Below are 24,607 nucleotides of genomic sequence, written 5' to 3'. Positions count from 1 at the left end.
TAAATATTTCACTGAATATAGAGGGATCTAAATAAAAATATGGAAACCATGTTCACTGACGTGAAATGTCTAGTGCAGGACATTGAACAAATTGCATTTCGATTCTCATTAATTAAATGCTGGTAGTTTATTGAGGCTGTTGCAAGTTTCACTAAATTCCTGGCTAATACTGCTATACAATGTTTCTCCTTGGCCTAAACACCCTGTAAGAATATATAATGAACTAGATAATAATAACAGTTTTAATATTCAACGACAATATTTGCAATCCAATGATCCCAAAAGGAAAATAAAACATGATAGAACTAAAGGACAGTCGCATTCCTTTGCAATTTCAATTTCATAGCCAGCAAAGGAAGACTGTTCGTGATGTACTTGGCAGTGAGGGCCTGCAATGTAATATTCCAACTACGGAATTAGAAGATCAATTCCACAACCTCTACTAAACTAGGAACGACTGGGTCAGAAATAATTATGCTAATGCACAATTGAATTCCAATAGTCACATACTTGATGATCCCTTCTTCTCATCATATCAAAAGTGGAAGTGTTACTGATTGGCATTGAAACATGTCCAGATTTTGATAACGTCTTAATGAGAGTCGTTAAAGACATCATCGTGGATGATGGATTATTCTTAACTCATATTGAATAAAATAATTAGGTTACCAGAGTCAGTAATACCACTGTTTTCTTCTTTAAGTTAGTATTTCTTAAGTATATCTTGAGATATCTTGATTTAGAAAGAATATGTGCAGGCACAATAACCCTTGAATTAACAGTACAACAGCAGATACGTATTGCTCAATTCTAGAAGTAAACTTTTAATTCGTGTATCATATGTAGCTATTAATGTCTTGTTTTTGTTTTGTTATCAATTATTTTTATTCATTCATTTATAGTGTATGCGCAAGGGCAGGTCTTTCACTGCAAACCCAGCATTTTCCAGTGTTTCCTATTTTCTGCCTTCCTCTTTGTCTCCTCATATGACCCACATATCTTAATGTCGTCTATCATCTGATATCTTCTTCTGCCCCAAACTCCTCTCCCGTTCACCATTCCTTCCAGTACTTCCTTCAGTAGGCAGTTTTTTCTCAGCCAGTCACCCAGCCAATTCCTTTACCTCTTTCTGGTCAGTTTCAGCATCATTCTTTCTTCATCCAGTCTTTCCAACACAGCTCTGTTTCTTACTCTGTCTGTCCATTTCACATGCTCCATCCTTCTCTATATCCATTTCAAATGCTTCTATTTGTTTCTATTATACTGCAATAAACCCAGTATGAGGACCAGACTGCAGCATGCGGCACTTGGAATCGCATTGTTACATATGTCTTATGTCTGTCTTCTGCAGGAAGGAAATTTATTGGATCTCCACGTGGCTGGAATAAAGAAGGAATGTGTGGATCGCAGCTATGATCTCACATCAGGTTTTAGCGTCGAGGAGTCTGCAGTGCCAACTAATTTTGTTGCGACAAAGTGTAAAGCTGAGGTATGTGGATGCTATAGAGTTTGCCAGCTGCTTTTTTTTTCAATATTAATCTTTTGAAACCATAGCGAGTTAGCATATGAATTCGCATTAATATTTTCTACGTAAAATTATATATTCAATTTTTTTTTTCAAAATATTCTAAATTTAGATTATGGTTGTCTGTATATATACACAGGGTACTTACGAACATCGTGCAATATTGTAGGATATGATTTCTGACATGTCTGACGATAAAAGTTCATATAAACGTGTCATACTTCTAAAATTTTGTGAGCTACACCCCCCCCCCCCCAAATTAAAGATATAATTGGACGTTATTAAGGTTATAATTATGTATGAAAATGGTAGTGGGTGTATACTAAATTTATTACAGAATATTCACGTTATTACTCCCTCGAAAAATCTCCATTAAACCGGTTTTCAATGACTCCACCTTCTGCACCAATACACATATTTACTGGAGCGTGAACTGTACACTAACTTACAAGCAAACATTCACATGGGGACAGATAAAAAAGTTATTTGTTTTCCCGCCATGTTAATAATGTCAAAACTGGTATTTATAGAAATTTTGGTCTCTGGAGCGCAATTAAGCGGGCTCTCCAGAAAATAAGTATCCCTGGGGCCGTTTACACAAAGAAAACAATTTTATGGAAAGATTGGATCACATACAGCAATTGTTGAGCTATTTCTCAACACATGCACCACAGGAATTAGGACATTTCTCGTACCGTGGGATCAACAGAGAGTTAGGTGTAGATGGCTGTCACACACTGGTTGCATCCCGGGCAGCAGACTTCTATGACACAAGTTGATCCGACTCTATGACTAATGTCTCAGTTCCGTTGGGGAATATGGTTTTTTTAGTAGGTTATTTTACGACGCTGTATCAACATCTCAGGTTATTTAGCATCTGAATGAGGTGAAGGTGATAATGCCGGTGAAATGAATCCGGGGTCCAGCACCGAAAGTTACCCAGCATTTGCTGAAATTGGGTTGAAAAAAAAACCGGGAAAAACCTCAACCAGGTAACTTGTCCTGACGGGGAATTGAACCTGGGCCACCTGGTTTCGCGGCCAGACGTGCTAACCGTTACTCCACAGGTGTAGACGGAATATGTTGAAAAATAGCTCAATAATTGTTGTACTGTTCCAATAAATCTTCCATGAAATTGTGTTTTCTTTCTGTAAACAGCCCTAGGAAATCTTAACCTTTTGGACAGGCCTCGTAATTGCACTCCAGTGGCCAAAATTTGTATAAGCACTTGTTCTTTTATTAATAACATGGTGGAACAAAAAAATTAACATTTTTATCTGACCCCATGAGAATATTTCCTTGTACTTGTATTGTTGCTCCATCTTTCTATTCAATTTTCTCTTTATATTACAGGAAGAGTTGTGTGACCTAAACGCAGTAAAGGAAGAGGTGAAACTGGACGTTATGGCAGAGGGGAATGAGATTCTGACCAATAGGTGAGTCTTTGCACTGTCCTTAATATTAACACATAAAACATCAGTTTGCGAAGTGTTGCTGTATGGCCATACACGAACAACTAGTTGGAAAGAAGCCCAACAGCCATCTACGACACAGCAAAGATAGATCACGGAAATTTATGGAAGGAGGAAGTCTTTATGAAGGCAATTCGGGATAAGATCGACAAGTCTGAAGATAGGGAGTGTAGATGTATAAAGATGAATAGATGTCCCAGTATGTGATTGTTATTGATATGAAAGACTCAAGGTATATTAAAATTAATACCACCACTATTACTAACGTCAGACTCTCACTTTGAGAGAGGAACAGATGTTAAGATGTTGGAGAATAAGGTGCTTAGGAAAATATTTGGGGCTAAGAGGGATGAAGTTACAGGATAATGGAGAACAATGCACAAAGTAGAACTCCACGCATTGTATTCTTCAGTTGACATAATTAGGGACATTGAATCCAGACGTTTTAGATGAGCAGGGCATGTAGCACACATGAGTGAATTCAGAAATGCCTATAGAGCGTTAGTTTGATGGCCGGAGGAAAAAAGACATTTGGGGACGCCCAGAAATAAATGGGAAGATAATATAAAAATGGATTAGAGGGAGGTGGGATATGATGGTAGAGACTGGATTAATCTTGCACCGGATAGGGACCGATGGCGGGCTTATGTGAGGATGGTAATGAACCTGTGAGTTCCTTGAAAGCCATAAGTAAGTTACTAACATCATTATCATTATCACTGCCACTGTTGATGTTGCTTCTGTAGCATTCATTTGTGGTCTTTGCATTGCAATGTCTTCTAGTTATCCTGTTTTTTTTTACTTTCTACTTTCCAGATCATATCTGGGGTACTGTTACCAAATTACCATCCCACCATTCTTCTGTTTCATTGCTGCTATTACAGTCTCTCTAAATACACAGGTTGTAACTTTAATAATGGCAATTATTTATTTATTACGAATATACAAGTGATACATCTGTGAAACTTCTACGGTCCTTCAATGTAATAACCGGCATTGTCTACAACTCGTTGTCAGCAATGTGGAAGTCGTAGTATCCTTGTAGCAGCTCTTGTTTTGTTGATGTTTCTGATAGACGCCCTACTGCCTGCAGAATATCAGGAACTGTCCAGAATCGAACTTCTCGAAGTGGTTCCTTCATCTTTAGGATTAATTCATAATCACAGGGGCTTAAGTCCGGTGAATGTGGTGGATGGAAAAGCACTTCCCACCCCCAGCGACGGTACAAATCAGCTACGGAGTGTGCCGAATGTGCCCTTGCGTTATCCTGCAAAATGATGGAAGGATTCTGCAAAACTTGTGGGCGCTTTGTTCGCAACGCTGATCTCAGATTATGTTCCAAAAAATGACGGAAATACTGTGCATTAACCTTCTGTGTTTGCTTGACGCCGTCACAGTCGTACACAACCATCAACATAACTTTCACATTGTAGGAGTATAACGCACCACTGTTTTGCATGGTGACCCGTAATGACACCCCTCATTTGAGTAGAGGTTCGTATTACTTGGCCTATGTCTCATCAAGCGCAACAGTAAGCCGTAAGAAGGCGTCTCCTTCACGATCATAACGCTCCAAGTGAGTCTGAACGGTGTCGTATTGTATCCATCGCTGCGCCTCCATAAAATCCCAGGGAACCCACCGAGATGCAATTTTTCTCACTTTCAGGCGATTCTTTAGATACGAAACACAGTCAAATGCGATATTCCTACCTCCTGGGCTAACTCACGTACAATCTAATAGCGAAGAAACAGCTTGCACTTCCTCTTCACTAACACTCGGACGACCCAGCCGAGCCATGTTTTCCACGCGGTCACGCCCCTTGTTGAAGGCTCGAACCCACCTCGCCACAGTCCTGTATGGTAACGCCGTCTCTTCACTTGCCTCAACAAGGCCGTCATGACATTGTGGTGTATGACCACAGGCAGATCGCTTTGTAAACATGGCGAGACAACCGCTTAGAGCTGTAACTAACAGGAGACTAACTTCAACTCTCCACAGCGCAGTCGGACGAAAGAGTTGTTTTAGGGGGGAGGAGGGCAGACATAGACCAACATGTGGTAGAAGTGGCAACTCCGTCTCATTTCGCTTTTACAGCAGTGTTGCCACTATTAAAGTTACACCCCCACATATTTTGTTCAATCCGTCGTGTAGTGCTATCCTCCAAACATGATACTGATCTTATAATTTATAATATCAGGAGGTATTTGTGGTTTTCAATTTGGCTAAATTTTATAGTTTCAGTTGCTATTGCCTCTAACTACCAGAAGTTGCTCATTCCAAATTATGAATTAATATAAACTTATGTTAGTGAGTCTACTAAAATTAGTTCCTTTGTGTCAACATACAGAGCCATTATTATCAAAGGTCCCAGAAACCGGTGGCCGGCCAGCCGTACTCTGCGTGGTTTCCAGCGTGCCCGTAACCTCGACCTCCAGTAGCCATATGGCATTCGGTGCGCTTAGAAGTCGAGTAATGAAACTCTCGATTCTTCAAGTGTACAACGTTAGTGTATAAAGTTGAGTGATTATTGTGTATTTAGGTAATGCCTAGCAACAAATTCTCATTGCGTGAACGTATGCATAGGTACAACAGTCCACACCTGTGGAGTAACGGTCAGCGCGTCTGGCCGCGAAACCAGGTGGCCCGGGTTCAAATCGCGGTCGGGGCACGTTACCTGGTTGAGGTTTTTTCCGGGGTTTTCCCTCAACCCAATACGAGCAAATGCTGGGTAACTTTCGGTGCTGGACCCCGGACTCATTTCACCGGCATTATCACCATTTCATTCAGACTCTAAATAACATAGATGTTGATACAGCGTCGTAAAATAACCCAATAAAATAAAAAAATAGGTACAACACGTACATAAAAGGCAGAAGGTCGTGTGCGAAAACAAGACGAAAATTTAGAATAAAGTTTCCAAACAGACCTGTGCCTTCAGCCAAAACAATTAGACGACTCACTAAAAGATTTAAAGAAACAGGCTCGGTGAACAATCGAAAATCAAACAGAAAACGTTGTGTTCTTACAGAGGAAAAATTAGGTGAGACTGGTGAAAGATTAGAACATACCCCTCAAAAATCTCTAAAGCGTTTAGGACAGGAAACTGGAATATCTCAGTCCTCTGCAAGAAAAGCAATAAAACTATTGAAACGTGAAGCCATATAAAATTCCTGTAGTACAAGCATTAAGTCAGACAGACCCTGATAGGAGAGTGCAATTTTGTTAGAGAAGGTGAATTCAGGAGAGATTGATTGAAAATTAATTTTTTGCTGATGAAGCATGGTTCTATTTAAATGTACACGTGTGTTCTGAGAATAACCCATATTGGAGTCAGGAAAAACCGGATTTAGTGATTGGAATGCCCTTGTATGGTGATAGGATAGGGGTCTGGTGTGCAATTAATGGACATTGCATTATTGGGTCTTTTTTTTTTTTTTAGAGTACAATTAACAGCGAAAGGTATCTCCAATTACTTCTCGACCCCTTCTTTGCGAACTTACGTATGCGGAACGTTTGTCAATTCATTTCCAACAAGATTTTGCCACTGCTCATACAGCTGCTGTGCCAATGAGGGAATTGAGGCGTATTTTCAGTACGATACTAATCAGTAATAATTTGAGGCCTCCACGAAGCCCAGATGTAATCCTCTGTGACTTTTATTTATGAGGAACACTAAAAGGTACCGGTATGGTTTATAGGAAAAATCCTCATTTTCTAGATAAACTAAAAGACTGTATACGATTAGAAATCCAAGCTATTAATGATCTGGAACTTCAGAGTGTTGTTCGTTCATTCATTCATCAGAAGATGTTAGTTGTGTGTGGTGACAAATGGGGGCCATTTTCAGCAACGACTGTGAGCATGGAAAGTCCAAATTAGTGAACATTTATTGTCAATACTGTTATACATTGGAGAAGCGCCGGAGAAATGGTTAATAATAATAATAATAGTAATAATAATAATAATAATAATAATAATAATGTTTTATTTTCGCTGGCAGAGTTAAGGCCATAAGGCCTTCTCTTCCACTCAACCAGCCTTAATCGATACAATACATAAATTTAAATTACAAATATTTACACTACACTTAAAAGGTTCTCCAGCAATATTCTTCACTATATATTTATTTAAATTTAGATAAATCTATAGGGTAAAGTAGTAACTTAATTTATGAGCTAATTTAATTTAATGAATTATAATTAATTTAATATTTGTAATAGCTAGTAAAATGATGAAAATTAATTTAATATTAACTTACTAGGACTATGTTACAGGGAGAATATATATATATTTCTATTTCTATAATGAGAATATTAATGTAATTGCCATTAGAGGTTTTGTAAATCTATTTAGAGAAATTAATGATAATAATAATAATAATAATAATAATAATAATAATAATAATAATAATAATGGACAGATGTTAGTTTCATTATAAGTAACAAATATTAATCAGCAATTAATCTGTTAAGTAAGAATTTATGTAATTTTGACATAAATGAAGTTATTGTCCAACAACCCCTTATATCACTCAGAAGCGAGTTCCAGTTTCTAGCAACTGAAACTGTATAGGATGAAGAATATAAAGATGTCTTGTGGTAGGGTATAATGAATAAATTGTTATGATGAGATCTTGTACTTAGCTGATGATATGCGGATAAATTTTGAAAACGAGAAGCCAAATAGATTGCGGTAGCGGTGCGCAGAATTTGAAAAAAGAGAACAAGAGAATGAGGGCTCGTCGATCGCTTAGCCTTAGCCAAGACAGAGTTTGGAAAGACGGGGAAACATGATCATACTTACGAATATTACAAATATAACGGACGCACGCATTATGCACACGTTGTAGCCTGCTGCTCAAATTTGCATTTAGGTTACACACTCAGTGGAAACCATGCAGGCGGCCGCTGTTCTGGGGCCATTGATAATAATTAGAGCTGTCGATCTAATCGATTGATATTAAAATCCGAGTAACTGATCAAATATGTTTTAATCAATTAATTGAATGGGTTAAAAATTACCGTTTTATGAAGGGAACATAACTGGCTTGTGAAGTCTTTGTAGCACAAAATCTGTACGCATATCATCTGTGTGGTAGTGTTAAGCTATGAGCGACAAGTTCTGGTCTTCTTGCTTCAGAAAGCTAAAGGCAGTAATTATTTTATTTGTCAAAATAACCACCCCTGTACCTATATTTTGGCGATAGTAAAAGAGGGTTAATGATTTTGGTAATGTTATTTGAATACGTCCGTTTCGTCACATGGAAATGAGTTTGCCCATTAGTTGTTAATGAAACTGTGAGAGCCCAGCTTTCGGAGGTTCTAGATGATCAGTTCACTTTCAAAGATTGTGCCTGATTGCTGGTTATTCAGAGATCAGTGTTGTTAGTTTTATATACTTTCATCTTTAGTTAGAAATATGGCTTACAAACCATTGTGTGGAAAACTTGGTTAAAGTTTGGGATTCAAATTAAACGATTGTGTAAAGGTGACTGACAGGAAAACATGTGTTGTAAGGAATGTGGAAAATTGTTCTGATGTAGTGGAACCCTTAAACATTTTCATCTTTTCCAAGGTGGATCTGCGTATACAAACGTTGCTATTTCATCTTTTCTAGAGCACCTAATGGTGATGCCTGTATCCTCTGTTCAGGAAAGAGAAATAACGAATAAATTTGTGAAGTATTGTTAATGCAGTGATGTGTTGGCTGGAGCAGAGAGCTGCGACTCTAATGAACTGTGAGCAGGGAATGTTGGCATTTATTCCTTCAAACTTTTTGTATAAGTCATCATCAGTGTCAGTTGATTCTTAATAATTAATAATATGTGTCAATCCAATTAAAAATATTTGTGTTCATTATAGCATGAGGAATGATGTTACATATTATTCGGTTAAACCTATTTCAAAGAGTTCAAAATTTTATTAAGTGGATGATTAATTTATTAACATATTTTTGCATGATTTATTTTTCATTTATAAATTTTATAAATTATGTGTTCATCTGTTTATTTCTATCTCAGAAGAATATTAAGATTAATGTAAAATTTATAACAATGCTTAGTGTTAACAATAGAGGGTGAGACAAATATGTCACGCTAGGCAGAACATGGATTTGGAATATAGTAGGCATATACAGGGTTAGTTAAAAGTCCTGCACCACCTAAATAACTTTTGAAGCATACAGTTCAGTGATATGAAACTTGGTATGTAAGGATAACCATATACTAAGAACTCAATAATGGTATTACCGAGTTTTTTCTACTTCCGGTTTAACCGGAAGTAACTCCAACTCATTTTAAATAGAACACCCAATATATTATTTTATTTTTGAATAGTACTCATTAAGAGCTTTTCCAAAATTACCCACACTCGATACTTCTGTACAAATTCAGTGTTGCTAAGTCAAGAAAACAGAAAAGTGTATCGAATATTAAAATAATAAAATACTCCTTCCTTAACAAAAACAAAACAAAGCTAGCTCACCTTCTGAATTATGTGTTCAAATTGGTGGCCCTCAGAGGCTTTACAATTTGTCACTCGATCATAGAAACCATTTAAGGAATGATTTAACCAGGCTTTAGGAATATCTTGCACCACTTCCATTTTTATTTAGCAACACTGAATTTGTACATAAGTATCAAGTGTGGATACTTTTTGAAAAGCTCTTAATGAGCTTTATTCAAAAATAATATATATATATATATATATATATATATGTATATATATTGGGTGTTCCATTTAAAATAAGAGAGTTGGAGTTACTTCCGGTTTAACCGGAAGTAGAAAAAACTCGGTAATACCATTATTGAGTTCTTAGTATATGGTTATCCCCACATACCAAGTTTCATGTCACTGAACCACATGCTTCAAAAGTTATTTAGGTGGTGCGGGACTTTTAACTAACTCTGTATAAGATAGAACCAGAGAATGGAATGAAACGTGCATTATTTGTGATTAGTCAGCTCTGTCCACTTTCATTTTTTATGGTATGACGCAAAACATTCCTATGCATAAACCAACATCAAGCTTAGCAAGAGTATATTTGTTGTTGGTTGGGCTACTTGCAAATGTACGTTTGTGTGCCGAACTGTAACACTAGAATGGAAATTGAAGCTTTTCAACTATTATCATGAACTACCGATCGGCAGTGAGCAAGAAACATACATTTTGGGAATACTTCAGATTACAGAAGTAAATTGCCGGCATCATGGCACATAATATGACAATCCCGTCCAGAGCCATCTGTAATATTACATTAACATATAGTAAGACAGTAGAAAATTTAGGAGTATATTTAGATTTAAATTTAAATGTTCAAAGTCAAGTGACCTACATATGTAAGAAAACTTTTTCCATAATTCATTCCCTCAGACACTTAACCAAAGTTTTACCTATCAACCTTAAAAAGAACCTGATCCAAACTTTAGTGATGCCCCACTTCGATTATTGCGATTCTCTGTTCACGAATCTAAATACTGATCTTGCCCATAGACTACAGCGTGTTCACAATATCTGCGTTCGTTTCGTTTGTAACATTAGAAAATTCGATCATGTAACACCGTCACTAGAATTGTTGTCTTGGAGTCCACTTAAAGAAAGAAGATTCTTCAACTCTCTCTTATTACTATTTAAAATCATCCACACCTCCACACCCTCTTACCTAGCATCTCGTCTCGTTTACCTTTCACTACCTCGAACCCGGAACATGTACCTTCTCTCTATTCCTCTGCACAGAACATCCTTCTAACCATCATCTTTCAGGATATTTATTCCACGCCTCTGGAATTCTCTCCCTGACCATGACAGAGACTGTCGGACAATATCAGAATTCAAATTTAAATTAAAAAATCACATTCTAGTTCATGGAATTGCTTGTTGAACATCTGTCAGGTTGCGCAACTTCGCCTTAACCCGTGACATATAGTAAATATTGTAACTATGCTGTTGTAAAATTGACAATTAATATGTAATGTATTGATTATTATTACTATTATTATTATTATTATCAGTTATCAGTTATCACTATCATCATTGCTATCTCTGTTTTCTTTCTTTTTTCTTGTATTAGATCGATGAGAGCTCTATAGTGTTCTTTTGACTCTGTTGACCCTCTATAGCGCTTTAACTTAATTTGTATTATTTTCATCAGTGTTTCTATTTCTTTTTTTGTATTTATATGTGCTATCTGGCAGGATGGAAGAGAAGGCCTTATGGTCTTAATCCTGTCAGATTAAATAAATAAATTATTAATTAAATAAATTATTAAAGAATGCACTACAGGCTGCACTATTTCGCATAATTTAGGCCGAGTAAAACAAGTATTTAAAGAAACTCTCCAAGACATTTTTGGCCTTCAACATAGATTTTTGTAATTTCTATAACATTACAAAAGGGAAGGAGCGTCGGTGTACAAGGATCATAGACACAGAAATGTCCGCTGTAGGGAAATTTCTGTTACTGAACTTCAACTAGTGATAGACCATATTACAGCATTCGCAGAGATGCAAGCCATCTTGACCATGGATGTTCATGTAAACAGTACCGCAGTCCTGATCCGAATTATACAAGGTTATTCAGTATATTCAAACAGTTGCATCCTTGAGCTGAAGTGTTAGGCCTATAAGTCTGTTTCCTAAAGAATTTCTCTCATTAATCTTTTCATTGGCCTAAAGTGGACACTTGCCGCAAGTGTGATGAATTCATTCTAAATATAGCAGCAAAAGATGAGTAGTGGACCTAGTCCTTCATCACAAATGTGCAATGAATATAATGGCTACACATATGACAGATTCTGAACTACTGACTTGTGATATCAGTTCACTTACTACAAGTGCTGCCTATTCTGTAGTAGACAACTTCGGGGTGCATCGCAGTAACAGTAATACTGCCTACATCTGTATGTGGGACGAGACATATGTGGGGAATATCTGAAATGACTTCATGCCTAATGTCTCGTCAATCAAGGTTTTATAAACCGCAAAAAATAATTATTAATTGTTCGAACAACTCTGCTGGCCAGAATTGAAACAAAACATGTTTTTGTGTTGTTTCTCGTCAATATAGCGAGTTTTAAAGAAGTCACACAAAAATTCTTAGTGAGTGACCATAGGAATCTTGCGATAATAGAAAAGAGGCGAAAGGTATAAGAAAAAATGTTCTCTCATATCACAGTCTACTATATACAGTCGCGAAGCTTGAGGTGATTTTTTGCAAATCTCGCGATAAAGCGCTGCAAGCGGTTAGCAACTAGAAACAATAGACTGTCCACGGTCGACTTTGGATTTAGAGTGGACTGAGTCGTGTTTCCATCGAATGCTAGGTCATTGCGTATTTCGCATTGATGCTCGTGAAGAAAAATCCTAACATCTATTTCTTATTTTACTTATAGATGCAAGAAGTGGTTAATAAACAGCAGGAGGGAAGATCTAATGACAAAGAATGAAGCATATCTTTATAATAATATAAAGTTTTACTCTCTTCATTTCGAAAACACACAATTTATGAATGAAAACAAAAATAAATTAATCTGGAATGCAGTTCCAACTTTATTTGATGTTTCAAATAAACCTGTTCTGTTATTACCTACACCTGAGAAACAAAACCTTTGCACTAATTCTACGTCTGAATCAGCTGATTCCTTGAATAATTGTACATTTTCAGACAACTTAGGCCTACTTTTTTTTTTTCAAAGGATATGTTTTTAATTATAGCTGTTAATTTTGTTGTTATTTTTATTTGTTACTTTACTAGAGACGTAGAAAAAGTAAGTCTGTTACAATAAAATTTATTGGTCGCGTTTTATTTCCAATTCTGGTGTGATTATTATTGCTTAACGTCATCCCACTTTGTTAACTACGTTAGCCTTCACTACACGTACCGGTACACGTAAGTTACTCCATTAATTCATATTTCCATTATTATTGTTATTATATTATTGTTGTAAAGAGAAATGCAAATTAATATTTATTGGTTTCATAGTTCATTATCGCTATAATCTTGAATGAGTGAAGCGATTATACTAAATTTCAGTTCGTTTTGCACAAACAAAAATAATATTAACCTATTTCTTGCAGGTATCTTCGAGTTTATGGTGGAATTTAATATACTTCATTAAAATAATAAATGAACTTTATGCATTTAATATTTCAATAATGGAAGGAAGGTGTTAATTTTTCCAAAAGAACACGACAACGAAAGTGTAACATATTTTGTCATCTGCTAGGAGAGATCTGTGATGATGAGGCGACAGTAGCGAACCTAGTGGTGGGCAACTACCCATGTTTGCATTTTTACTACATATTGAGCTTCGCGACTGTATATAGTAGACTGTGCTCATATCCTCAACAAATGATACAGGAGACAAAGCTCAGTAACAGCTTCCATGTGATTCCCATGAACGGAGGTGACTTCCGTTCTTCCAAAACTATTGCTGATCATGTGCTTCACACTACAAAATTGCCAATATCTACACGTTCAGTGATAAAGGTTATTTCTGAGTCACTCATAAAAGTCTTCTATAAGAAGACTTTTCTGAACTTGATTGGAAACAATGTAATGTTCTGGGAATAATCTGACCCAATATTCAAGAGTGTGATTCCAAAACTCTTTGAGTTTATTTGGCCATTTTAATGACTTATACATATATGTGACATATTTTAAGCGTGTTTTCTTCCATAACAATGCCAGTCTTATGCATGACACTTGAAAACTCGTTCAGTCTGTAGACCAGTGGATAAAACAAATAGCCCAATCCTTTCATAAAAATGGACTTAACGCGTTTTGGGATCACACTTTAAAATTAGGTTTAAGTCATTCTGCAATACCTCCAATAAATAGATCTCGTCTGTTAGCTGATAGAAAAGCACTTCCTTGCGATGGTGCCCTTTTGTCTGCAGAGGGCTGTTAATCCTAAGTGCACAATGCATCTTAATTGCATACTCCTTATTCACACAATAAGTGTTACAACTCCTTTTCGTAAAATTACAACGAGTTTAAGTTTTTCTCAGAGAAGGACTTTATGCGTTTACATCAAAGTATTTCCAAAGACATTCATAACATTTTGTAATCCATAAAGTTCTTAGAACTCACGGAAATTTTACATAGCGCACAGAACGGTCTAACTATTGTTTTATTACTGGTATTTAAAGAGAAATTGCTATCATGGAGAACTATATTTAGAGATTGAAATATTTCGCAGATTTTGAAAAAAAAAATATATATATATATATAACCTAAATAGAACCAATTTTAGAATACTCTTTCAAATTTAAATATCGAAAGGGGTGCCATGTTAAATTTCAAAGGGGTGTTAAGTTCTGGCGAAGGAGTTAAACCTAAAATGCAATTACCTCTGCTTTTGAATTTCTTATTCTATATTGAAATTGACGTGCTAACAAACGAGGGTGCAATGTGGGTAGCCAAACTGTTACTACTATCATACTAACAACACTTTACAATAATAGAACGCTAGAGTATGTAGCTTACTGTAAGTCAGTCATTCATTTCAGTCTGTAACTTAAAACATTGAGTTTGCAAAAGGATGTTATATACAGTAGAGTGCAAGAAGAGGGAAAGAATTGCAATTTTAATTTGTGGAACATAACGACGTCAATGTTATGAAACAAATCGAGAGTGTAAAAAAACAAAGGAAGTGTGTCCCGTCATCTCACTTTGTTTAATAATAGTACATTATGCAACGAGCCTATAATGATAGTAATTAAGAATCGAGTATGGATATTTATGAAACGAGCGCAAGCGAGTTTCATAATTTTCATACGAGCTTCTTAATTACCATTATAGGCGAGTTTCATACGACTTTTTATGCTCGACCATATTTCTAACTTGAAATTACCGGTATTCAGATGTATACATTTTATTTGTAACTGACAAGATCGGAAGTGACCTTGTTCTAGGTCGTGAATTGTGAGATGTGCGCAGACGCGAAAGTATTGATTTTTTCCGAGGAACAATAATGTCATTGACCTTGACGTAGTCCCGTTAAACTTGATAATATTATAATATTATAACCTTGATTATTGAATTCGACATTGAAAAACGAGATGGCAAATTGAATTTATTTGAATATTATTTACAATTAAGGGGAGTTGGTCATTATCGCATGCAAAATAATGGTAAAAATTGCCTCTCTTCAAGCAGTCATAAATATAATACTATTTATCACAGCTCTTTCATTTTTTAATGATATATGTATACACATTAAGCTTTGAAATGAAAAAGAATGGTTACTCTAGAGTAAATCTTTATCCTTAAATTATTTTTTTTAATTAAGCACAATTTTTTTTATAAATCCACTACATGTCTGTGATTAGGTACATTCTATTCACTTATTATAGCACATATTGAATTGAAAATTTGACCACTTACTGCTAATGGATACTAAAACATACCCTACTAAAATTATTCATGTATCTATAATATTATGGGCCTAGGGCTTATAGCAATCATCACCGTCAATAAATTAAAAAGGAATTGAAGATTAGTATAAGCCGTATGCCCATAATATTACAGATATTTTAATAATTTTAGTAGGGTATGTTTTAGTATCTATTAGCAGTAAGTGGCCAAAATTTTAATTCAATGTGTGCTATGATAAGTGAATAGAATGTACCTAATCACAGGTATGTAGTGAATTTATATAAAAAATATGATTAAATTCAAAAATTAATTTAAGGGTAAGATTTACACTAGATTAACCAGTCTTCTTTCATTTTAAAGCTTAATGTGTATACATATATCACTAAAAAAATGAAAGAACTGTGATAAATAGTATTACAATTCTGACTGCTTGAAGATAGGCTATTTTTACCATTACTTTGCATGCAATAACGTCCAATTCCCCTTAACGCTAATTATTATAGTAACAGAACATAACCTTCTGCGACAGTATTGGATTTCCAGCCTCCGTGACTTTTCGCTAATTCTCTTTCTATTGCATATCCGAGAATAATCGATACTTGCGGTTTTATAACGGTAGAAAGCTGACCTGTCATTGGCTGAACAGTTGTAACCTGAGTCGTCATTGACTGAAAGACCTGACCTTTAATGAGTAGGTGTACTTTAATGACATGCATTAAAGGTCTGCTACCAGGTGTATAATTACTACATTTCGGCATGGTCGAGCATAAAGAAACAAGAATGCTTTACTAATAAGGTATTTTACAAAACAGACCAAGAGAAGAATTCAGTTTTCTTCAACACGCGTTCTTATTTGTGTATTTTAATTGTTCTACATTATAATATATTACCCGGAGATTTACTATTTTCTACAATCCGGAACAGTTTTTTCTAGTTGTAAAATAATAAAAAGCATCAATATAGTTTGGATATTTACAGTGATTATAGTACTTCACGCATTACAAGTTCAACTATTATAGCGTATGAAGTACGTAATAATGTCAAAGTATTTGTTATTCAATATTTTATTATATTTATTTTAGTTACACTCGCTTATTTGCACATTAATTTAATGCCGTTGTTCATGCTGCAGTCAAAGTGGACCATATTGTATTGGAAAATCACTTTAGTGTTGCAAGTTATATTGAACTGCGAATAGCAAAATTCAGGCCGGGTATGATGATTGGCTTTGCCGTCCATTTAGTTCCTGCTGTCTTCTGGTTTTCTCACACGTAATCTAGTCACCCTGTAATAATAGGGTATCAGTTAAGATTAATACAGCTGGCATTGTCTGGAATGCAGCTGACCACTAATGATGAATACCCTAACATTAAATAATGTCCGACTTACTGCAGGTAGGAAATAACATATCACGAATAAAAATCCCTTTGCACATTGCAGAGCGTAACATAACAATGTATTATTATTATTATTATTATGATTATTATTATTATTATTATTATCATTATTATTATTATCATTATCATTATTATTATTATCATTATTATTATTATCATTATTATTATTATTATAATTATTACCATTATTATTATTACCATTATTATCATTATCATTATTATTATCATTATCATTATTATTATCATTATTATTCTTATTATTATTATTATCTTTATTATTATTATCATTATTATTATCATTATTATTATTATTACCATTATTATCATCATTATTATTATTATCATCATTATTATTATTATTATTATTATTAATATTATTATCTTTATTATTATTACCATTATTATTATTACCATTATTATCATTATTATTATCATTATTATTATTATCATTATTATTATTATTATTATCATTATTATTATTATCTTTATTATTATTATCATTATTATTATTATCATTATTATGATTATCATCATTATTATTATTAGCTTTATTATTATTATCATTATTATCATTATTATTATCATCATTATTATTATTATTATTATTATTATTATTATTATTATTATTATTATTATTATTATTGTTTGGAATGTGATTCCTTCTATATTTCTATATTAACTAGGGGCTTGTGCAGCCAATGCTGCAAACTAAGTTCATTAGACGTTCAAATAAAAACTTTTGAGATTTATTTTCAATGGAAAATACCAGACATTTTGAAAGTTATTTGCTTCCATAATAATGAAACATACTCCCTCTGGATGGTTTTTATGCCAAATACTTTTTCCTGAACCTATGTATCCTATGTATCTTGAGATTTAACGCGAAAACGCAAGTAACAATGTCAGGACGATCAGTGGGTTTTTCATGTGGGAGTAAAGCAATAGCTATTTCAGGTCATTGTGGATTGTAGAAGTCAAGTTTGCTATGCTTTCGAACAATAGACATAGCATCTTGGTATAGCTGGTGAATGTAGAGCTTTAAATGTAGGGGGTAAAATCATTTTATCTTGCTAAGAGATCTTGCTCAAATGATCGGAAGACTACAAAATTTTGTAGGCCTCTTATTTTATAAGTAAGTAATACCTTTTGCTCTCTCGAGCCAATACTGAAGATAATGACGCATATAAATATCTACACCACACCGTCATTAAGTAGACCTATATGAAAAAGACCCAACCCCACTTGATTAAAAACTATAAAAATATTTGAATTTTAATAGCAATATTATTATCTTACGAAAGTTTCGTTGTTATATATACTGTATAGCCGCCACTCAGTAAATTATAGAAATGAAGATCTAATTTAAGATATTCTCTACATCTACATATATAACCCCAAAACGTTTAACTTTCATATCATCAATATAGCATTAATATGTATAATTATTAATTAAAAATAGTCACATCATGGCATTAACTATAGTAATATTTAATTTCTAATGGTAATAATGTCATCAAACCACCTCAAGTTTTGTAGATTTTAATATGTAATACACAGCTGTACTCAGAAAATTACAAATCGCAGAATTAGACCTGTGAATTATTTTTAGTAAGTCTTAAAGTTTTTAATAACCAATTGAATTTGAGCTCTAAATATGTCGGCAATCCTGCAGGTCATGGCCTTCGTCTAATAGCCTATTGTTTATTGTAGTGTGTGTTTTGTTTTTTTCTTTTCTGAAATGCAATAGTTCTGAAAATCAGGAAAGATGGATTTTGGAAAATAGGAAAATTATGTAGGAAAATTTACATTTCACTGTAAACTACTATTTTTCTGAAAAACTTTTAGGTCCAAGCTTGAAAATGAGGGTCATTTATAAAAATCCCTTCAGCCGCTTTCCCGTAATTTCCATTACCAGTTCAAATTATATATATATAGATTTGCATACATACCTACTGTATATATGCTTACATTTCATCTCAGCACATTGACTGTCGTTCAGAGTGATAAATTTTAATTTCAGCTTTGTGGATAATGTTGAGAAGACTGTGTCATCAGAATATGACGGCATGACTCGTGAGGAAGACACATTGACACAGTGTGGCAGCTACAAGCTTGACAGCTTAATTGGTAGTGACGTCAGCCACAGTTCTATCAAGGGCGATCTTTCTACTGAGGGTTTTGTAACGTCGCAATCACAGAAACATAATTTGCGGACTCATACATTGAGAAAGTCTTTCAAATGCGACATCTGCGGGAAGTGCTTCACGAGATGGAGTGTTTTGAAGAGGCATGCTCTGTTGCACACAGGTCAGACGCCATTTAATTGCGATGTCTGTGGAAAGTGTTTCACAACTTCGTGGAATTATAATGTACATGCACGCATACACACTGGCGAGAGGCCTTACAAATGCGATGATTGCGGAAGGTGTTTTAATGAATCTGGAGTGTTGATCAAACATGCACGCATCCACACAGACGAAAGGCCTTTTAAATGCGATGTCTGCGGAAAGTCTTTCAGAACATCGGGGAATCTGAAGATACATGCAGGCATGCACACAGTCGAAAGGCCATTCAAATGCGAGGCGTGTGGCAAATGTTTTTTGCAGTCGAGTGATTTAAAGAGGCACGCACTCGTCCACACAGGCGAGATGCCATTTAATTGCGATGTCTGTGGTAAGTCTTTTAGAACATCATGGAATTACAATGTACATGCGCGCATACACACAGGCGCTAGGTCGTTCAAATGCGATGTATGTGGAAAGTGTTTCTCGGCTTCGAGACATTTAAACAAACATGCATACATACATACAGGCGAGCCATTCAGATAATGTATGTGCGAGGTATTTCTTGATCTTTAGACACTTAAACAAACGTGCATTTCTAGACATGTGGAATGTCTCTCAAATCAGATGTGTGTAGAAAGTGTTTCTCAAATTCAGATTAAAAAACCATGTGTACAGACAAACGACAGACCATTGACATGCGATATCCGTGGAAAATATTTCGTAATTGAACGCTGTGGCAATGTAGGGTATGGTAGAGTTTTCTAGGAAATTAATTGAAGCGCGCAACAGCCTAAACCCAAGTTGCTTATCGCATTCAATGTAGAGTATACACCCGCCATTGTAATAGTAATATGCGTTACAAGAGTTGTATGTTGAAGTTTTCATGTTCGAGGAAAAGTTTGAAAAAGCGAAACGTAGTTGAGCTTTTTTAATTTCCGAGAATTGAAAGAAAACTTACCGCTCGTGTATCGAACATTATTTTGTGCGAAGATCGTTTATTACATACCTGAAAGAGGAATTTCTAATTAGTTGTAATGAAATCTCCATCTTGGTTTCTGTTCAATGACGGCAAATTTGCAAAACAAAAATATCTATCTTCAACATTGTTGCTTTAAAAAGTTTTCTGTGTTTACTATACTCCAGTAGGCCGTGATATAAGTGTCTTTTCCCCCCTCCCCAGTCTATGATGAGTCTAGAATCTTGTTGATTTTTTCACGGCTTCCTAAATGTTACTTGCATCACGAATGCAGTAACTTTAATGGAGTTGTAGAGTTTACTTAATTTTTGCAAATATTTAAAAACAATAATTAACAGTGCAATTTAGATGAAATTGCAGTGGTAAGTTTCCAATTTATAATTATTAATATATTGAACGTCTCTAAAAATAATATGTTAAAAGCTTAAAGCAGTAAAATCAATATGTCACTTAAGCGGTAAGAAGAGGGAAATTGTTATGTGTGTTAGGTTGGGAATACTGAATGTGGAATTTTAGACTTTCCGCGGATTGGTTTTGTGCGGAAACCAAGCAAATGCGTACAATCTCGCACAAACGAATATTACACACTTCTATCACTGCCAGAGTGGCCCTGTAAACACTTTTATTACAGTCACAACACATTTCAATTTTTACTCTAGTGCATATATGGAATTGTTACTGTTAACACATTGGGTATTGCACGTAATTATGAGGAATGGAGACAGAGTCACCTGCCATCACGTTCCACTAGACGTAAAGCAGGGAGGGCAAGATTTGCAAGCCAAATGCTACTAAACGTGAGGAGTGTTACTACAGGTGTGTAGTATTACGTGACAGGTTAGGTTAGATTAGGTTTGCTTAGGTGAGTAGTAGTATGCGAGGGGTTAGTTTAGTTGAGATATTCAGAAATTATGGCGATGTTCTTCATTCTCGCACAACGAATTTAGTATATAAGTAAGATATGTATTTGAGGGGGACTGGGTGGCATACAGCTAGATACTCCGTACTATAAATCCTGGATATTTTCAAGGTAATTCAGCAATTTCTTCTAGTGACAATTAGGTACACAGTAACACTTTAGTAACTGGAGCCAGTTGGATTGACATTACTATGTTCTGTCCGACTGCTTACAATGATTTCGCACGGATGTGGCTGATGCCAGTGAGTGTCGATGTCATAGTAGTTTAAATTCAATCTCTTTACAATGCCCTACTGTGTTCGCTTGTAACCAGTCTACAAATCCCAGAATATATGAGGTGCCTAGAAGCAAAGTCAGCAATCTCCACTTTTTTTTAGAAACTTATATAATAGCAGCATTGGAGTCTCCTTGGTGTTTTCTAGCAATCTCCAGAGATTATGTGAAGCAAAAGCAGCTGTAAATGGTTTAATTTTTATATTGAAAACCGGGCTTAGAAGCAAAGGCAGCACTGTCCATGCTGTACCGTCGCTGGGTCTGGTAGAACTTTTGATCGGTGGAATAAATGATTACTATCATAATTATACCAAATAACCCTGCCATGAAACGTTATGATCAGGATGGTAATCAGTTCGCCGAGGTAATTAAGTGACAACACACACTGCCTACGTTAAAGACAGACATTTATTTCAAATAAACCAAATAATAGCGTCACACAGACTATATATATGTCACAGCGTAATGTTAAACCCAACTGGTTACCTTACATGGATGGTAAATCCTCTTTGTTGGCATCCATCTTGTCGACTCACCTCACTCATAACCAATACTTAACACACATATAATCGTTACACTGAAAATAGACACCCCTCACACGTCACACAACAATGAAAACCTCCATTTTGAATTCCATACTCGTACAAAGTTTATTGGTGAAATCTCTAAGTAAAACGTTCCAGAATAAGGCAATAAAACTTCTAGTAGCCCGTGGTTGACTATTAGTTACATCACAGCTTGAGAGACCAGAACAGTAAATAAAATACCGGTCGGTATTTAAACAGAGTTGACTGCCTGATAACTAAGCAGAAAATCGCATCCAGTTCAATATAGGTAGCACATCAAATGACTGAGTATAACTTCCCGACCTCGGGAGTAAACGTTACCATCCTCTATCAGTCTTTCTTCCACGATCCAATCGTAGGTTCCCGTAACAACGTGTACGTAACTGAAACTGTCGACACACTCCCAGTCTGTACACTGCCCACCATCAGACAGATGCTACTCTAGAATAATTACTCTTCCGCGATCCTATCGCAGGTTCCCACAACAACATGTACACATCCAGCTTCCACGCCGCCCACCACCAGACAGACGCTACTCTACTGGCCACACAGGCAATATATAAACTGGCGGCACCATCTTAACCAATCAGCATGCGCTATTATAAAATATTAACTGCTCCCTCGATCTTAACCAATTAGCAAACGTTATTATAAAATAATAACTGCTCCCCCAGTTTCAACTCATCACAGGTTATAGGAACAAAACCAGAGAATACCGAAAAACAGAAAGATGAGAGGAAGTAAGCCATCTATATAAAAGAAATAAGACTTAGACCAGAGAGGAACAAGCTACAGGCCATCTCGGAAGAGTGAGAAGAACTAGAACAAACAGAGAAAAGCATAAGGATAGAACAAAAGGAAAGAAATGGAAAGGAAAAACTGACGTGCCGAAATATAAACGGCACAATGCTCAAATTTGACAATCTGAGAAGCAAAGCCAGCAATATTCACATTGGCCAATCAAAGAATCCCATTTGGTCACGTGACCGTCAGCTGTCTTCTTTCCTTTTTCTCATTGTCATTATGGTTATTACAGTGTCAGTTCTATATCTCTGAGGTAAAAGTAAGCTAAATTACTTTGTTTTAATGAAGACAGCTGTCATAAAATTTCCAGTAAAATGAATAGTATAGAGAAACATTCTCAAGAGACCAACCAACAATAATCGCAATATCATGGTGAGAGGTGAAAACTTTTACATGCATGACACAGGCTGCTGTAAATACATAACAAAGAAACAAACTCATATCATTCAAATGTTCCAAAACGCATTCCACCTCTACAACCAAATCTTGTGCATCTGATGTCAGACGACTGCTTCAAATCCACTTCAGTGAGAACTGGCGTCAGAACGCAAAGTTGGATTTTCACAAGCCACTAATTGACAATGTTGATGCATTGCACTTATCTAATGAGGTAGACACTAATGACTCTGCGTGTGAACTCACGGAAGAATCTCCAGAATTGTGTGTGTAGCAAGATGAACAATAATACTTTTCAAATGTTGAATATTGTGGACAAAAATTGTATGGTTTGTTAACCCTCAAATAATGTTTATAATTCAGAATTAAATTTGATAATTACACATGACTTCTGAATCTGCAATAAAACCTGGTAATCTTCCTCATCTTACATGCAAAGACTATAATATCCACATCTGAGAAGCAAAAACAGCAATCTCCATATTAAAAGCTGTAATATATTGTTCCACAGTTACTTTGAAGTAAAGATACTATGTAAAATTGCTTTTCCGATGTCTATTTACATATGAAAATAGTTTTTAATAGAATTGTCGTTCAGTGAACACCTCAAAATTTTTTTGCTTCTACTGTAAAATTTTCCAAAGTGGAGATTGCTAACTTTGCTTCTAGGCACCTCATATAAAGAAAAGACCGTTGTTTTCGCGAAAAATCACCAGAGAAACAGTGATTGGATAAGAAAAATAGCCATTTAAATTTCGTTCCTTCACAGGACAACAGTATCTGTTCTCAACATATCGCATTAGAATATTATGAAACATTCATAATTCGATATCCTGAAAGAAATGAGGATAAGGGCGTTAAAAAGACTGGAAATAAGATTGAAAGACGCAAAGGTGTATTCCAAGTTCGAGTCAGGATACTGATTTTCCTGCATTAGGAAACAACGAGGTTGAAGCAATTGACTGTCACACTGCACACATAAACTTTATATTATTGAAGGTAAAACCGTGAAATAGAATTCAACGTGACGTCGGGATGAGTGTTACAGTGCCTGCATAATAATGGTGATAATTACGATAGTGATTCTAGTACCACTAGTACTGTTATGATTACAGCGACTTACCCTGAACTGCGTGCTGGGAATGATTGGTTCTTATGTGGCAGTGCCTCCTTGTTCTGCTGTCTAGATGTCTCTCTTGTGAAAATCGGGCATTTATAACTACTAAGAGTGAAAACTGCTCGTTCACAGGGTCATAAAAGAACATGGCAGTCTAAATAATAATAATAATAATAATAATAATAATGTTAACAGGTTATGTTGTCCGTTTGCCTAGCAAGAGCCATGTATATTACTGGTTATGGTTTACATATTTCAGTCTTTTGCACGCTGTGTAGACCTGTTGTGCATGGGTCACAATAGTTATTACTGAATTATAATATGAGATAACTTGTTTCGCCAGGTATTTGACTCAAATCTGTCTCTCACCGAAATAATCGTAGAAAATCTCTGAATTTGAATTATAAATTCAAAATGCCTAATATATGACTTAGGCTGGTATTCATAGTCGACACTTTATATCACCACTTTGCAAAGTGACACTTTTGACGAAAGTGGCTCT

The 24,607-nt window shown here is 35.4% G+C and overlaps 1 protein-coding gene across 3 annotated transcripts in view; it reads left to right on the top strand.

Annotated features, from left to right (window-relative positions):
* The window catches only part of LOC138692568 (zinc finger protein 664-like), a 37,352-nt gene extending 13,501 nt beyond the window's left edge, over nt 1-23,851 (top strand). For all 3 annotated transcript variants that reach the window (XM_069815547.1, XM_069815549.1, XM_069815548.1), the window contains exons 3-5: nt 1,352-1,489; nt 2,879-2,961; nt 18,790-23,851. In XM_069815547.1, coding sequence (XP_069671648.1) covers nt 1,352-1,489; nt 2,879-2,961; nt 18,790-19,597 — 1,029 coding nt within the window. In that variant the 3' untranslated portion in view covers nt 19,598-23,851. The remainder of the gene's footprint in view (nt 1-1,351; nt 1,490-2,878; nt 2,962-18,789) is intronic.
* The last annotated feature ends 756 nt before the right edge of the window (nt 23,852-24,607 follow it).

This window comes from Periplaneta americana, chromosome 17, assembly GCF_040183065.1.
Source record: "Periplaneta americana isolate PAMFEO1 chromosome 17, P.americana_PAMFEO1_priV1, whole genome shotgun sequence".
NCBI classification, from domain to species: Eukaryota; Metazoa; Arthropoda; class Insecta; order Blattodea; family Blattidae; genus Periplaneta; species Periplaneta americana.
The sequence above is the reverse complement of the archived record's forward strand: the minus strand, read 5'-3'. Positions and strand labels throughout refer to the sequence as shown.